Source organism: Epinephelus fuscoguttatus, linkage group LG18, assembly GCF_011397635.1.
Source record: "Epinephelus fuscoguttatus linkage group LG18, E.fuscoguttatus.final_Chr_v1".
NCBI lineage: Eukaryota > Metazoa > Chordata > Actinopteri > Perciformes > Serranidae > Epinephelus > Epinephelus fuscoguttatus.
The window spans coordinates 9,782,870-9,800,972 of record NC_064769.1 but is presented as its reverse complement, the minus strand read 5'-3'; the positions used below and the strand labels follow the sequence as shown (position 1 = coordinate 9,800,972).

The 18,103-nt window shown below is 39.4% G+C and overlaps 2 protein-coding genes across 3 annotated transcripts; one reads left to right on the top strand and one right to left on the bottom strand.

Annotated features, from left to right (window-relative positions):
- Positions 1-535: 535 nt before the first annotated feature.
- btf3 (basic transcription factor 3) lies at positions 536-7,810 on the bottom strand. Of its 2 annotated transcripts, none has more exons than XM_049560029.1 (6): positions 7,681-7,810; positions 5,100-5,168; positions 4,635-4,748; positions 4,323-4,524; positions 2,488-2,544; positions 536-1,069 (listed from the first exon to the last, which is right to left on the bottom strand). In XM_049560029.1, the coding sequence occupies exons 2-6, from the start codon at positions 5,166-5,168 to the stop codon at positions 1,023-1,025; spliced, it is 489 nt and encodes a 162-aa protein (XP_049415986.1). In that variant the 5' UTR covers positions 7,681-7,810; the 3' UTR covers positions 536-1,022. The 2 variants fall into 2 exon arrangements, with proteins under 2 accessions (XP_049415986.1, XP_049415987.1); XM_049560030.1 differs by having other exon boundaries at positions 7,744-7,803.
- A 6,455-nt stretch (positions 7,811-14,265) lies between these two features.
- Positions 14,266-16,132, top strand: foxd1 (forkhead box D1). The gene has a single exon (XM_049560018.1). It carries the CDS (start codon positions 14,521-14,523, stop codon positions 15,532-15,534), a length of 1,014 nt encoding a protein of 337 aa, XP_049415975.1. The 5' UTR covers positions 14,266-14,520; the 3' UTR covers positions 15,535-16,132.
- Positions 16,133-18,103: the final 1,971 nt, after the last annotated feature.

The following is an 18,103-nucleotide window of genomic DNA, read 5'->3' as shown; positions in this document are numbered from 1 at the left end:
GAAGTAGTCACATCGCTCTCCTCAAAGCCAGACTCCATTGAGAAAAATATTAATTTAATGTAGCTGTGCACAGGAGCTGCTGGTCTATGGCTGCCTCCATCAGTTAGTTTGTTTTTGTTATTGTGTGACTTTGGCATTATTCTGGATTCACCAAAGTCACACAGTAACACTAACTGATGGAAACAGCTGCAGACCAGCAGCTCTCATGTTCAGTGAGCTAGTTCTATAAACTGGGGGTCATGCCGACTGACATGTTCTGTATACAATACACTGACTATGCATGAGTACCTCATACAACCCCACTTCAAAAGATCAAAACTATAAGCAAAATCTGTGATTCCAAATATATATATATATATATATATATATATATATATATATATATATATATATATAAAAATTAATTTCACATCTACTTAATTTTTTGGTGAGGTGCTCCTTTAACAATAATGCTGACCAGTTTACATATGGCATAATAGTATTTCAACCCTGGAAATCATACTTGAGGGATTAAAAAAAACATAAACATCGGCTATTTATTGACAGTAGCAAAGGTTTATTCCAGATATGGTGGTTTGAGAGAGGCCACGAAGAATTAAGGTTCAGTAACATGGAGGAAAAAGATGTACACTACAGCAGGAGCATTAAACATCACATTTTACACACAGTCTCTCACTCTAACTGGACATACAGAGCACAACAAGCATTTGGAGAGTCTGGTAGAGAAGAAGTGGAATGAGTACTAAAATACCTTACGCTTAAATACTGCTACCCCCCTTGGTATTTAATACTTTAGAGTACTATTCTAGAAAATTACTCCAAAATAATTCACTTAAATGTATTCAAGCACTTTGTTCAGGTGTTGCACATTTTACAGAATGCTCACAGCCAGAAGTTGACAGATTATCCATCTTCTCAGGTACTTTAACTATCAGCTTTCCACCCCTCGAAATAGACAGAAAAACATCTTGTGCCTCACATGGTCCTGTCAAGTATTGACACTTAAGGGAGTCCCATTTCCTCTAGTTAGCCTCATCCTTGGATGCTTCATCAAAGTTCTCCACCAGATCTGAAACAACAAAAGATTTGATGGTAAATTGATGGGAGTCGGGGAGAATGGCATGTCCATCTGCACAAATGACTCTCAGAGGTGCCGCAGCACAATTCAGGAAAAGCATGTTTATCTGAAACGTGATATGAGGTGGAACTCAATCCAAATTATTTGCTCATCTTTCCCCACTACTGCACAGACTGCAATGTGCTCAACATATGAGGCCCTCACAACTACTGAAAGCAGCTGTAAAAATTATGGCGTAAAAGCATCAAAAGGTTGGATTCAATTACTCCATGAAATGTGAGAAATCTGCTTTTCAGAGTTTTGGCTCAAAGGGTCGCGGGTTAAAATGGAAACAATTCAAAAGGTCTAAGTAAACATGTTCCTTCAGTGAGAGAACAAAAAAGAAACTTAACTCCAATAACAGCGTGATGGCGATGGCTGTTAACCCCTGCGCCATCAGGCTCTGACTGCTCCCATTGCTGAGTACATGTGTAATCGTTTGTTACATTAGTGAGAACTAGAGCTACAGGGAGAGAAGTCCTGGGAAAAGCTGAGATTATTGTAATGGCAACCTCATGTGTTTGGCCTATTTTCCTCACAAAGAAAAGCAAACTGGATCTTAAGATCGTCTAAACAATGAACACGAGATTCAAACATTGCACCATCATTCTAAAGTCATTGATGAATCCCCTTCATACGACCCCTTTCACAAGCCAAAGGAAAACAAACCTGCCATGGTTATTTAACTGAGAGAAAGAGAAGAAAAAACCTTGCCCCATAATGGACAAGTGCGAAGGAGTATTTCCAAATAAGACTGCAAAGGAGTTTGACGCAGGACGAAATTTTATGTGAGACATTTTTGAAGAAATGTTTCATCTTGAATGTTTGTACAGACTGCTGTACATGGACAGTTGAGTGTAATGCAAAATCAGACATTTAAAAATATAATGTGTAATCTTTCCGCATTAAAATGTCTAAAAATGACTAGGCCAATGTTATTGTTGAGCTGTGTAATTACATTATCCTCAATATTTCCAACAACGTTCAAACCCAGAGGGATCTGTAACTTTGATCAAAGACGCCTTTGGTGTCGTTTGGTCGCTGACACCACTCAGTGGAATCTGCTTTGCACATGTATCAGGGTTGTGGTTGTCTGCCAGACACTGTCACAAATTGACTTTTGCAATACTTTTTTTGATCTTGGTAGTTTTTAACTATATGTTTTAACCAGAGGAAGGACTTGTATCATCAGATGTTTGGATCTTAAGATATCAGATAAACAAGTTAGTGGCAACTGTGCCAACGAACGCTGAAGGAATCCTGACCGAGAGAAACTGACTCTGTGACAGCGCTGCTTTGTCTTTTGTCACTGTTTTGAGTGAAGGGCCCCTAGTGGCATAAAATTACATACTGTACGTTTAAGCACTCACCTGGAACATCATCATCTTCTTCTTCTACTGTTGCAATCGGCGCTTTTCCATCTGCAGCTGCAAGAAAAGTAAAGATATGTGAGAAGCTTGAAGAGGAGCTTAAAGGGTCAAGTTGCCACAAAACAATCAAGGTTAAATTCTGAGGCTGTACGACATCTCTTTTAAAAGTTTGAATAAACAGAAAATACTAGGGGTGTAACGATACAGAAAAATCACACTTTGGTTCATACCCTGGTTTAAAAATCACAGTTTGACAAATAACAGATGCATGAGGGGACTGCTGGGGCATTTTACTCACTGGCAACTTTGGTAAACTACTTACATTATAAAAATAATGACAATTTCAATTTTGTATAACACTGAACAATGAACACTTTCCCCACAGGCAACAGGTCACAACAGAGTATAAAGGAAAAGCATCTCTTATGCTATGAAACTGAAAATACCAAAATATACAGAGCAGAATACAACATAAAACTTGTGCATTAGGAGAAGTGTTGCAGTTAGTTCTACCTCCGCTACATTTGAATATTCAAAGCACCTAAACATTTATCATCCCAATTATCAGCACATCTGAGTGATGCCATCAAATGTGCTTTAGCATGTAGGGTGTGTCTCTATTCACAGACACTACAGTGGTGGATCAATGCACACACACGTCCCTCATCTTATACAAAACTCTTCCTCTGTTGTTGTTGTAGCCAACTGAAAACCTGCAGGAGAATCTTCCAGCTCAACTGTTTCACTAGCACCAAAGTGTGACTGACTCATACACCTATCAGCTCACAGCCTTCTGCTTATGTCATTCAGATAAAAGTTTCTGGTGCAGGTTTGAATACACCAACTGTTACAGCCCCAGAAAACACAGTTCTCAATCTTTAGTGTCATTTATGTTCTACTATGATTTTATTCAACATGTTAGTATAAGCTGTAGTATGATGGGTTACTAGTCTGGCTCACAGGATGTACACTGTGGGTATAAAGCCTGTCACTGGCTGCCTATCTCAGATAGTTCCTACATGTTCCTGTTGTCAAAATCCTTGTCACTACGCCAGACCAGCCTTCAAACTTCTGTTTTCACACAACAACCTCCAGGATAGCAACCTACATGGTAAAATGTCTTTTGATGTTTTATGAGGCATTTTCCTTTGTGGAGATTTAGCCATTTCGATGCCAGCACTTGCCTCTCCAAAAAAACAAGTTCTATATCAGCACTATTTTGCAAGGACACTGTCTTACATCCTGGACGACCAACAGAAATCACAAAAAAAGAAATATTGATAAATTCATTCAGAAGGCATGAACGTGGAGTGTACATGTCACAGCGTGAGCTGGAGGTGAGTAAATTCTGCGTTGAATCCCATATGACAATGCATTATAATCCTCTGAGCCCTGCGGGACTGCAGGTGATCCTCAGGGTTCCTCTCTCACAACTGGATATCAGATCATAAATATTAAACCTTTGGAGTATTTGCAATTTGAAATCAGTGCTGCCAGGATGGTCTTCCCAGCAGATCTGGGAATGTAGAAAACATTCTTAACATTTCTCACACCACAGGAAAATCTGGCCAGATAACCTTTAGAATCATCACAAATCTGGGGCTTAGCTGACAAATGTCAGGAGGGGAGAATTAGGCCCAAAATCAACTTGATTCTCATGTAGTGTGAACCCCGCACTGGTGCAAACCAAGATGACTGGATTAGTTTAAAGAAATACAAACAACCCAGAACACTTATTCCCTTAGTGCAGAATTATGGTGGATTCAGCCAGATCTTTCTGCAGCACTGGTACAGCACGAGACGACCTGGCTTTGCGGGACTAACAGGTTACTGACCCTGTTTGGGCAGAGCCTCGGCGAGTCTCCTGAGGCTCGTCAGGCTGTCGGCTCCCAGCTGGTTCAGGATGCCTGGCAGCATCTCGGTCAGCTGCTTGGTCTCAGCGTGGCCAGTGATGGTGAAGGTGTTGGCTGCGAGGGAGGCCTGCACTTTGGGATTGTTAAAGTGGATGACTGTTCCTTGATTTGTAAACATGTTAACCTGTAACAGACCAAAGTTTCATACTGTTAACAACAAAACACCAGGTGATACTGAAACAGAGTCGCCTAAAATCCCACTGGGACCAGACAGAGATGAAATTTTATGCCTACCTCTTCAATACCAGAGATGTTGTTGACGCCAAGTTTCTTTAAAGAGAACTGCAGCTTCTTGTCATCTGCAGTTGCTGTTCTGTGTACAACCTTCTTCTTTCTGCGTGCACTCCCCTGTAGGGACATACAAACAGATTAATGACCTATTAATGAATACTGTACTCTACTGTATTCATCATAACCTGTATGCTGGATTACAGCCGTTTTTAGTCTTTTTATTTCAGGTCACTCTCTGGCCCACAGTACACTGTTGCCTAATATTAATGCTGCTACATGACACAAACTATAAACATAATTGTTGGGTATCATGAAAACTACCTTCAAAAACTTGATCAGACCTCAAGATGTATTTAGCTACACTGCCTGACACGTCTTAAAGCATTAGGAATCAGCAAAAAAGGTCAAGTGCTTTGCACAAAACTAAGCAATTCATAAAACCTCTAATATGTTTATTTTGTCACTCACCTTCCCGCCGATGCGGACTTGTTCCTGCAATTTGGCAAGTTTTTCTTGATTCATAGTTGCTTCTTTCATCTGAAAAATTAAGTACATTCCATGCAATTATGTTTGTGTATATTTACACTGACAGCATCCATGTTTAACACAATTCACATACATTTTAGACATTTAACATTTAACTCATGTAACACTGAAATATTATATAGCTCACAACTTAAACTTATGATAAAATAAATTGAAATATGACACTGTCACGACATTAAAAGACATGTTAGAGGGAATACACTAAATTTAATATGGTTGCTGAAGATACAGCACAAAGCAAGCAACAAGACTTGAAGCACACCATGCAGATAAGGAGATATTCAGTCAGCAACACTTCTTGGTATCTTGATAATCTGACATCAAGTAACAACTTGAGGTTGTGCATTTAGTGACTAGCACTTGGGGTGATCTAGTTCAGTTATGCTGACTTAAGGTTCTGATTTCACTGAGCACTGAAAACACAATATATGCTGTTGAAAAATCTAACCCATGAACAAACAATATGGTTTAAACGTATGGGGTGTAAAGGATAATGGAAAGAGAAAATGGATGGTGAATGATCTATGGCATTTTCTTGAGGGCTATATCATGATTACATCGCAGTGTATCTGATCCCACCCTTTTGACAACATGAATGTTAGGAGCAGAAACACACTAGGTGTAATTGAAATGTGACATGCTGACTCTGTGTTATTATTAACAAAGAACTGATTGTGTTGTCTTCATTATTCATTGCACTGCCTCACTGGTAAATCACAACCTTCAGCAATTATCAGTAATATGGATATAATGACGAAGTGGGTAAAAACAAATAATAGAACAGCTAGAACCGTCTGGTAAGTTCAGAAAATTACATAACTTTACTGTAACACAGCATTTAAAGTCAAAGTCAACTTAATTGTCAATACTGCCATATGTATAGGACATAGACAGAATTGAAATGCTGTTTCTCCCCGACCCTTGGTTTAAACATACAAACACACAAACAAAAGAATAGAAAAAAAGTATAAACATTTTAGTCAGTACTAAATGTACTGTAAATGTAAGTAATAAAATTACAGCTAAAGAAAGACATGAAAAACACAAAAGCAGCAAGTAGGAATGGGAGTCACCAAAGGCTCCATGATATATTATCACAATATTTAGGTCACTATACAATATTATTGAGACTTTAAATGTGTTGCAATATGCTGAGTATTGCAATAAAATATGTGCCATATCTTGCGATTTATTACCCTTTTTCAACTTTAAATTATGTCTTTGAGGGAAAACTCTGTCAACATCCATTTTATTTAATAAGATAAAGTTTTCAGTCTGCTCATCTTACTTCGGCCATTTTTTGTGGCAGAAAAATGAGCGTGGGGGACTAAAAAATAACTGATTGCATTATTCAAGTAGGCTACCTAAAGTTTAATTTGTATTTGTGATATTAATAATTTACATAATTAAAATTAAATAAAAAAAATGATACTTGGCACTGTGTGACAATACAATATTGATACACAAATATTGTGATATTATGCTGTCTCAATTTTGTCCACCACCCCTATTAGCAAGGAACCAAGAAACTATAAAATATATGGATTTTTTTAAATATATATTTACCTTTTTTAAAACAAGTTAAGATGATATTTTGTCCCATATCACAAAATAGATATAATATCAACATATTACCCAGCCCTACTTCTGCTACTGAAGTCATGCACATGTGGATAGAGTATGTACATACAAACAGGTTTTACTGGCAGAACTCTCACCATCGAGGGCATGATTATATTAATTCAATTCAAATAAGGTATACATACTATAACACCATTTTATTATATTATATACAGCCATGATAAACATATCATTGCAGCTTTTTCATATAAAGTAATAAAGAAGAAAGAAAATCTGTCATTGTGAGCTCTCAAATATCTACATCAAGACATGCACACGATCTGGACACACATTGTCAGAGTGTAACTTAGTTAATACCTCGCATTCCTAATGGTAATCAAGGTGTAAGCATGTGATAAGATGTTAAGAGACCCTACTACAAAGACACTCATGTTAACACACTCCAGCAGGGAGCTAAGGATTTGGTGTGGGTGTGGTACCGTTAACGTTAGTCGTTTCAACTCCATGCTAAAACCCACTAAGAGCGGTCAGTGTCACAGTCAAATGCACTAAGTTTGGTTAATTAGCCGCCGGAAGCTAACGGTTCCCCTTTTATTTAGACTGAATTGTAGACAACAAGCGAGGACAGCCACAAATCAAAATGCTGTGTTGGGCCAAACAGAATAAGTCAAAGCACCGCAGGTAGCGTCAGGTAGATTTAAGCTAACGTTTGCTGACTAATTCAGCCAACCCTTGTACCGAAACAAGGTGTGGTTTAGCTTTTGTGCCAGAACTTGTCGGCTAACTTTAACTAGCTTCTTAGCTAGCTGGGAGCTTGTGGAGTGGACGGCCTGTCACTTACAGCCAACACACCACCGTCAGTAACGTTAGCTTCAAACCCCGGCAGATTTCAGCCATCTAGTCAGAAAAGGCTTTCGTTTACCTCTTTCCGTCGGATCGGGGGGAAACAGTGCAGAGAAGAAGGTATTTAAAGCTCCTCACTGACCTGTAAACTAACAGCAGACACATGCGGGGAGCAAGATGGAAGCGAGAGAGGAAGGAGGAAGTGACGTACGGCCAAAAGCGCAGGGCTGTGGTGGGTTTTTCTTGCCCCGAGTTTGGCTTTGCAGGCAACACTGTCACCACGCCAAGCTTGTGTCAATAAGTTCTGACTGGGGAGTAAAAATAGTTTAGCTTCAGAGCTGGCCCAGTTATGCAATATTGATTTAAGATATATACATATATTGTTATATTATATATTTAAATAGATTTTAAATTTACATGCATATTAAAAAAAAGATAATGCTTAATAGAGGCTACAACTTCATTGGATGTTATACAGACTTCCAGCTAGAATAAACTGTGTAGCATGATGAAATCATTTTTTGCCTTTATTTCACTTTATAAATACAACAATAGGCTAATATGATACACAGCCATTATGTATCAATATGCATAATTTTTAATGACAAGTAAAATTTTAATTAAAAGTGCTGACCTGATTAGACTAACATTTGACAAGCATGCCAGGCTCCCTCAAGTACATCTGCATACTGTTAATGGCATCTTCTTCAAACTGATTTACTATAAAAGCCCTCCATTGGTGTTTCCTTACCTTATTCATAGCTTTTGTCATTTTCAAGAGTGGAAAGATTTTACTTTGGAGCACGTGCAGGTGCACACAGTGTCTGGGGATGTTTTAGAGAGTTTGAAAAGTGAATTGATTGCTCACTGAAGTAAATCTTGTATTCCTGCATTTTCAGTGTTCTTTTGTCAGGGCATTGAATTGGACAGGAAAAAGATGAGGGATTATGATCCAGTGCCAACTCAGGGCAACAAGATCCCCTGTTCTCCTCAGGATTATTTGCAACCTGCAGAATTCTAAATGGGAGGGGTCCTTGGAGGAGATATACCTCAGAGTGAGAGGTGCCAATAGGACACCTCCATGCAGGGTTGCCAGACAGCCTCTGAGGGGTGCACCCAGTAAAAACAAAGTGGAAAAATATGACACCTTGTTTATTCAGAAATGCAATCACACATATAAGATATAAATAAATCTGCAGCTGGGATGGTTATCACTAGATCAGCACTCCACCCTTTGTTAAATGCATTTTATGGCCATTATTTTGTTTAACTCTCCTCAAGTCTGTAAGCATGCCTCAAAGGGAGATCAATTCAAAATCAAACCACTAAGAAATCTTACCACTCTTTCTACCTTTTCAACATCTGATGTAACGCAGCAAAAGAGGCTCAGGTTGCAGCTGCAGTGCTTCCTTCAGATGGATCTATAGGTTTACAGAGTCACTAGCTGGGTGGCCATAAGACATGGACATGTTCGGCACCTGTGGAAAGAGGACAAGGAATGTTAATGACCATTACCCTATTAAGTGTGCTGATAATAAATTTGCATATCACAGTGCGCTGTTGACATGTTGTTTGTTTCTGCATGATAATGACAGTGAGACAATTGTTTTATGATTAACACCAGTTACATTAGTGTGATTAGATTACATTTAATGTAATTGTTGTCATTTATCAGGAATATTTGGCACGTTATTAGAATCTTATTCTACATCAAATTTGAAAATACAAAAACACCATGCATGGTGTTAATGTGATGTGGTTTATGTATCTTCTTTCCCCAAATTGCTCTTTGATTTGGTCATTGGAGTATTTGCTTTCAGCTTCACTCGTGTTTCATGATGACAAATAACTCATGACCATAAATGATCCTTTTGTTCTATTCTCTGTAAACCTCATAAGCACATAAAGGCAAATTATGTCCATCATATCCAACATGTGCACATGGCCACTGGAAAATCTGACAAGTGGATCTTACAAATCAACTGATTGCCTGGAGGAAATATGTATTAGTCTTTATGAGTAAACACCACTATTAGTAAGTAACCATATCTTAAGACTAATGGTTACGTTTACTTACAGGTCATCTCGTTCCTGGATTTTTTTAAACAAGATCAACATGTCAGATTTTACAGTCACTGGTCCTCCCATCGAGGAACTTTCCCCTGTAACCATTTCTGCTCTCATCATTCAGTCTAAGCTGCTGTTTGCTGCAGTGAAAGAGAAAAAAAAGTAGGAAAAAAAAGCCAAATGGGGATATGATATCAATTCGTGGACTTTCTTTGAATTCAAAGGATATTTCACCTCAGATCAGATCAGCTTTGCTCCGGTAGACCCAGTAGTGTGTGTGTGGTGTGGTTGTCTTGTGAGTGAGTGCATTGCATTCTGGTCTACTGAGGGTGCTGTAAGTTAAAAAACTAGTGTATCTCTGAACATTTCTTTCTGTGTGATGTTGAACAGTAAATTTGAAAAGAAAGAAGCATTTTCACTGTGATTCTGATGGACTGTCACTAAAACTTATTAGTGATGTTACTGCCTGTATATGGTATCAACATCAGAGGGATTTTACATAGAAGTGTTTGATTAATTAAAATGATACACATTTGGGTTGTGCATAGATTATCTCCCAAATCAAACTGCATAAAAACTAAGCAAATTGAATAATTAATAAATTATCACAACACTTAGCTTACATGCCATATCCATAACAACAATGATGATGGTTTTCCTTTTTCATCTGGTATTTAATTTAAATATTTTCCTTTTGTGTGTTAACACACACTTGCATATGAAGCAAATATATGCAGCACCTACACTCCACCTTTCACCCTATGACACTGATGCACAGCCAAAAAAATAAATAAACATAAAAGCATGTTCTCTTGAAGACAGGTAAAAACCTTTAGGGACAGCCCCAGGTACAATGTCCTATATGTAAGCCAATAAAAACAACATATACAATAGCACTTATATTTATTCCTAAATAGAATATATATATATACATATATATATATATATATACATATATATATATATAGCCTTATAACATGCATAACGTGCATCCCCATGATAATGTCTTCTACCAGTTGACTGATCGGGGACCTGACCTGAGGCTGCATCAGGGACCTTCGGTGCAGTTTAAGGAACTTTTGGGGGGCTTTAGAAAATGTTTCTTGTCTTTGGCTCTAATTAGTGTGTGATAATTACCCCCATGTAAAAGTAAAGCGTGTAAATTTAAGCTGAATTCATTAATGCATGTAAAATAAGTGCGATGAGAAGTTCACAGGGATTACAAAAAATAATGTAGGTTATAAATTTGGGGAAAATCCGGAGACAGTCAGAATCAGCTAAGTTTGGTTCAGTAATGTGACAGAGGACATTTGAAAAGAGGCGTCAATGATCGACAGCACAAAATTTAAGATCATAGTGGTGCTATGAGAAACGGCAACAGGTATACAGCCCTTTCAGAGCCATATTTTGGAGACATTGGGATACCCGAAGAAATGGGTGTTTGTTCCCTTCAGGTGCAACCCATATTAATTTATATTCTAAATATTTCAATTGACATTTAATGCAGTAAAAATATTTCTCATGTAACAGAGACTTTTTTGGATGCGGTATTCTTCATGTATATAGGCCCACAGGCTAATTTCCTTCACTCCAGTCCACCTCACGCACAGTATCTCTGTTGGTATGGCGCTTTGTCTCGCCTCTCCTGCATGTGATACACATTAATCACATGCCCCACAGACCCCTCTCAGACGGCCCGTTTTTTGGTGACACTCAGGGGTTTTGTCAGAGCAGGAGGCAGGCAGGCAGGGATTGCGTTTAACCAGCTAAGTGCTTTCTTGGTACCCCGTGGCACGGAAACACCCTCGGATCGCAGAGGGGGAATTTAGAAACACTTTAGAGGCGGTTTACCACACATGCGAGAGCTGCTGTTCGAAGTGTCGGCTCAAGGAGAGGAAAAAAAAATCACCTGGTCTTCATTCATTTAATGCGGACTTGTTCCCCTCTGACAGTGTTAGTCAGTGCATTCACATACGTCTTGTGTTTAAATTGGATCATTTTGGCTCTGCAGTTCCCGCCTTATTAAACTGAAATGTAATGTTGATCATATTCTATGCATTTAAAACAAAACAATCAACAATTAATTAACTTGCTGCATGAAAACTAATCTTTGATGTTGCATTCTGGTTTCGTGCATGCTGGTCTCAATGACGATCTGAGGAGTAAGATAAAGAGAGTTAATGTAGGCTTGCATGTAACTGTTTAATGCGCACGAGTCCGTAGCGTGCTGACTGGAAACAGGCACATCACCTTCTTTTCACTGGAGACTGAAGGTGAATTTGATAAATCCACGATGGAGTGTTTTAGCCTGCTATCATTCCTGATGGAGGACAACACATCTGAAATCATCGCAAAATCCATATGCATTGGTTATTGATTATTAGGATAACATCAATGCCAGTAGCTTATGGAAACTGATCGGCCAGAACTGTTCGATTAAAACAGCATCATGTCTTGTTGCAACATTGCTGCAATAATTCATTCAGTTTATTTGCAATAGTAACTCATAAAACACTTTTATTTTATTAATCAGTTCATATAAAGTGTGGGTAGAGAGTGTGTGACTAACTTTTCCTGTTGAGGTTTCTCATCAGATTATATTTTGTCCATAAGTTAAATTACAATAATCAATATAAGGTATATGAGTTTATTATAAGGTGATGGTGCAGAATACTCTGTGATGGTGAGTTATAGTCTAATAAATTAAATACATCCTTCAATCAGTTTTAATCGAGGCAAATCACAATCACTTTTTATTTATTTATTTATTTATTTATTTATTTATCTATTTATTTTTTATTATAGGCTAATGATTCTATTCTATTTTAGAAATTACAGAAAATAAGTGTAATTTTCCCTTAAAACTAAACCTTAAATAAGTGACGCTTATTGTGCATGAAAATAAGTTATGAGTGCAGTATTATATAGTGTGGAGCTTATTTCAAGGGTGACAAGTTAGAAAAAGTCAGTACTTATACTTTTATATACACCTAAATCAATACTAAAAACGATTAGTTCAAGAGAAGTTAATCAGTCGCTGGTTGTGACACAGCTGCAACAGTTTTTAACTTTTATAGGCCTCCAGTGTTTTAACTGTGAAACAAGTTCGTCGCTAGATGGCGCTGCTCAAATGGGAACCTCTGAAAAAGTTTCTGAAGGGCCACAAACCTGAATACATCTATCATTTAAAAATAAGGTAACGAGAAACCACTTTATATAGAGATTTTGTTAGAAGTATAGATGTGTTTTTATGCCACCTGCGTTTAGGAAAACTGGCTTCTCTTTTTCAGAACAGATAAGGTGAGAAATAAAGTTTGGGAAAGTTGTTTTTTCTTTAATAATTTAATTAAACTGCATTATTTTTTGGTGCATGTGCTTGCTTTGTTTGAATTGCTTTTGCTCGAAAGAAAAAAAGAGCGTATCTGCTGTTTTCTCTGACAAGAAAAAAAGAAAAAAAAAAACCCCAAAGAACTTAAAAAATAATGTTCAGGCAACCATATCAATAACAGTCCCATATGAACGGCAGCGAGGTGGTCCGTCAAAATTAAATCACAATAAAACATAATTCACACTGTATTACTTCACTCTCACGCATCTATATTCTAATAACAAGTGTAGGAAGTGAACCGCGACGAATAATAATAAATTCAACAAACTTGGGCACGTGTTTTATTTAGGTTCCATGTGAATAGACAGTCTAGACAATTAGGCTATATATATTATTTATTATCATACTTTTTAAAGGGCCGTCACACAATGTATAATGTTCACTAACTGACACTCTGTTGCTTCTATATAAATTACCTACAACTTAAAAAAAAATATTTTAGACACCTATTCATAATATTTATTCCATCATCGTAACTCCATAAAATAAAATAAGATTAATAAAAATGTCCATGCACCACACACACAGCACCATGCTCCAGACGCACGGCAGAGGCCTTATATCTGGGGCTTGCATGCTCTGCGTGACCCGTGACTGATTCGAGTTAACAGCTGACTCTTTTCCATTACAAATGGCTCGCGGATAATCTAGATAACTACCGGATCACGCAAACTGAGCTGCCTGGATATGGTGCAACACTCTCCGGCACTGTTTCACAACGCATTCATATTAAATATCTTCTTCCATATTAAAATTTTATATCATAGCAGCAACCTATTTTTTAATCCCAAGTATTTGGAGGTATTAATTCTGCACATTAAAAAAAATGAACATGTGTGCACTTCTTGTTAATGAAAGCCTGAATAAATAATCAAGATATCCTCGTCGATCTTAGCAATGGCTGTGCCACTGATTAGACTTTCCTTAAGATTTTTTTTAATTCTAACATCTATTTTTGCGCAAAACATTGTGGTGGAATAAAAGCTTCAGATTGATGCGCGCTATAGGCCACCGTCCATGACCACTAAAAGGATGTAGGCCACACCAAACTTTAAAAAAAACACTCACAGTTAATTTTCAAAGACCTTTTGTGTTATTTAATTTTTTCTCTCTCTTTTCATTTGCCTCGGTGACGTTTCCTCCCCATGTGATCAGGGCGCTGGTATAAATAACGGGAGAAGATCCGCCCCCTCTGTGATTCAGGTTTGACCCGTTTGCAGGTTTCCCTGCACATTTTCCCCGCTTGGCATCGACGGGACTGCTCGTTAGTCGGCTATTTAAAAAGAAAACCCTGAAAACATATGGAAATAGCGAGAAAACAGGGGACATCTCTCAGCGACGGCGACACGTGCTCCTCTCCTCTCCCCCTCCTCATATGAGTTTTTGAAGAGGGAGGGCAGGGCAGCTTGTGCATCTCATCGTCTTCCTCATCTGGCGTCGGAGGAGCACAGCCGTGTGTGAGCCATGACTCTGAGCTCAGAGATGTCGGATGCCTCCATCCTTTCGGAAGAGACCGACATAGACGTGGTCGGCGAAGGGGAGGATGGAGACAACCAGACGCGCTCCTACGTGGACGAGGTGGCACAGATGCACGACGGCATCCTCCTGGCTGGCTCTCCTCCTCCGTGCCTGGACAGCTCCACCTCCTCAAGGGATACCTACAAGCCGGCGGGCAAGAACACCCTGGTGAAGCCCCCTTACTCCTACATCGCCTTAATCACCATGGCCATCCTGCAGAGTCCCAAAAAGAGGCTGACTCTCAGCGAGATCTGCGACTTCATCAGCAACCGCTTCCCGTACTACAGGGAGAAGTTCCCGGCCTGGCAGAACTCCATCAGACACAACTTGTCCCTAAATGACTGCTTCGTGAAGATACCGAGGGAGCCCGGGAACCCTGGGAAGGGCAACTACTGGACCTTGGACCCGGAGTCGGCTGATATGTTTGACAACGGGAGCTTTCTAAGGCGGAGGAAGCGCTTCAAGCGGCAGCAGGCGCAGGACCTGCTGCGGGAACACAACAGTTTTATCCCCGCCGCTGCTGCGTATGGGTACGGACCGTACGGCTGCGGAGGATACGGCATCCAGCTCCAGTCCTACCACACACACTCTGCACTTTTTGCGTTCCAACAGCAGCAGCAGCAACAACAGCAGCACTCCAGGCATTCACACGCACACACGGGAACCATTATCCCTGCACCGTCTTTGATGCCCACCACCACGGACTTAGCCAGGAGTAGGTTTTACCCTCAGCTCAGCTCCAGTCTGGGATCAGCCAGCGTGCAGGCTGCAGCCCCGGTGCAGAAGTCCAGCTCTCCGGTGCAGCGGTCTCCCTTCTCCATAGAGAGTATCATCGGGGGGTCCCTGAGCCCCTCCAGGACTTCTCCGGCAGTTATCCCGGTCTTACCGTCCTCTCTGGGGCCCTCAGCGGCCGGTCAGCCGCAGACCGTCCATCCCGGAGCTGTTTTACACCCGGTATAAAACTTTCCAAACAGAGCTGTCAGCGGCATAGCGACTGTTAAATGTCTTAACAACAAACTTTTCAAGAAACTAAAAAAAGAAAGCAACAAAAACAAAAAACGCCCCTCTTTGAAGGTAGGATTATTTTTGTATGTTTATTTGATAGCACGCAGCTGAATGATGGACATAAAGAAACACTATTTGTGCCTATATTCATGCTGTTTAAAAAGATATATTTATGTTCATTTTCTCGGTGTGAATCAGACTGTTGACCACGAACTTTTCCTTGTATTTTCCATGAAGTAATTCATTTCAGTCACTGTTTTAGGGCGTCTCAGGACTTAATGGACAGGTTATAAATGATCACATGTTTTTAAAATAGGCTAATAATGTATTTGTGTCAAACACATCCATGTTTTCTTTTTATTAGTTTGGCAAATCAAAACTTTTTTTAGTGGTTTTGATTTGAAGTTTGTATTAAAAAAAAAAAACACAGAGAGCCAAGTCATACATTTATAATAATAATAATATGCAGTGTGTGTTTATTTCAGTAATAAAACATTGTACATTTTTTGGGCAAGTATTGTGTAATTGAAGTGTGATATTTTTACACAGTTTGTTTTTCAACAAGAATAAATTTCGTTTTGCAAAAAAGTAATTTGTTTGGAAATAAATTTATTAAATAACGTCCAGCATCCTGGGCCTGTAGTGCCACTATAAACCCGGGGTTTATACTTAATTAGACCAGCTAATGTTGCCATAAAACTAAAGTTGGAAGTGTTATTGATTTAAAAGGGTCTCTGCATTGGGATTATGGTAATCAATCAGAGGATATAGTAACAACAACCCAAATACAGTAGAATAACAGCTGTATGGCTTTGGGTGGAGAGAGTTTCAATTTCAGAAAGCGTGTGTAAGCCACACACACACACACACACACACACACACACACACACACACACACACACACACACACACACACACACACACACACAAACATTTCTGTATGTTGTTTATGAGATCAAACAGTTTGTTCAGATGTTGCACACTCTCTAATGTCAGTGCTTTGGAACATGCGCACACGAGGCCCTGCGTGTCCATCTGACCTCTCTCACACTCATCCTCGTAATTACGGTGAGCGGACAGGAAGGTGTCAGCGAGGTGAGACAGGGGCTGTATTTTGCCTGCTTCAGGTCGGTGATTATACCGGTGCTGATGTCGACAGCTGGTCAGCTCTTGAGAAAACACTCCTGGTGTAATATTTCATTATCTGCTCTTATTTGACACAGTTTGTTCCCAGAGAAAATGAAATGTTTGCTCCTGGAGTCTCGCTCTGGCGCGCCACGGGGCCAACAGGGCTCATGGACGGATGTGTAGTGGAGGTTAAAACCATCTTAATCCACTCACCATTATTTTGTGTTAGCTCACCTTCATTTTGCCCCCATATAGGAAAGAGCATGTGGTTTGACACAAAAAGCCAAAGTGTGCCATTTTTACGCAGAAGCGCAGAAATTTGGAGATAATTACGCACCATAAGGAGATATTATAAAGAAAGACCTGGGAGTGGATTACTTAATATTTATTATATTTTAATCACCAAAAAACCCCACTTCTAAGTCTGAAGCAGGTGCTGAAGCTGCAGGGCTGCAACTCCTGGGTGATGCTGCATGTGTCAGACCTCTGCTTTGTGAATATTTCACGAGCTCTGCTGTATGCAGCCTTTACTGTACAGCAGCGCTGCTTCCGTGACTGGATGTGTGCGCCCGTCGACTGCGTGTGTCTGCATCCCCTGATTCAAAGCAACGTGTGTGTAGTAGATAGCTAAATTGGTGCAGCGCTTAGAGCCAGTTCACTAGGCCACGAGAGGACAGCTATTGCGTGATGATGTAACACGCAACGAGAGAAAGACAGGCACATACACACACACGTTGAAGGGAGAGGGAGAGCAGGAGCAGGGAAGCAGGTCAGTTGTACTGTATGGACTTGTTTACAAAAACAGAAGGTTAAACAGGGAAGAGGCCAGATTAATTAATAAGACGAGACATATTTTAATAACGTCAATACCCGCGCGGGATTTTTCCAGTTGCTGTACTTTCACAATAAAAGTATGTGGGCATTGTATATGTGGTTAACTGAAATTTATGGGATTTTTTATGGGAATTTTCAATATATAATGTACGTATATTCCAGATACACTAATAGTGTGTGTTACCTATTAGAGGTATTCTGTAGTGAAAACTATGACCCTCTCACGGTGTTTTATCGCATGTGGTATATCTGAAATATTTAAATAATATTTCTGTTCTCTCTCTATAAATAGATACAGTGTGTCTGCGGCCCTGTGATATTCTGTAGGATTTCCTTCATCCTTACCTTACAGTCTTTTCTCTGCGTAATTGCGCTGGTAACATCACATTTGTAAAATATTAGTTGCTAACGTTGGGGGGGGGGTTGTTATTGCGAAAATATAGCCTATGCAGACTCATCCTGGGCTTGGAATAATTTATACACTTCCTCTGGAAACACTGCTTTCCCCAAGCATCCAAACGCCATATTGAAAACACAAGAGTGAATGAAGTCAAACTCCCCT

Bases quoted from the DNA above. Each gene is read 5' to 3' on its own strand.
- btf3 (XM_049560029.1), bottom strand. From the start codon at position 5,168: ATGAAAGAAGCAACTATGAATCAAGAAAAACTTGCCAAATTGCAGGAA. The intron at 4,749-5,099 runs GTGAGTGACAAA...ATGTCCCTACAG, and splicing joins AAGTCCGCATCGGCGGGAAG to GGGAGTGCACGCAGAAAGAA. The intron at 2,545-4,322 runs GTCAGTAACCTG...CTTTTCTTGCAG, and splicing joins CGAGGCTCTGCCCAAACAGG to CTGCAGATGGAAAAGCGCCG.
- foxd1 (XM_049560018.1), top strand. From the start codon at position 14,521: ATGACTCTGAGCTCAGAGATGTCGGATGCCTCCATCCTTTCGGAAGAG.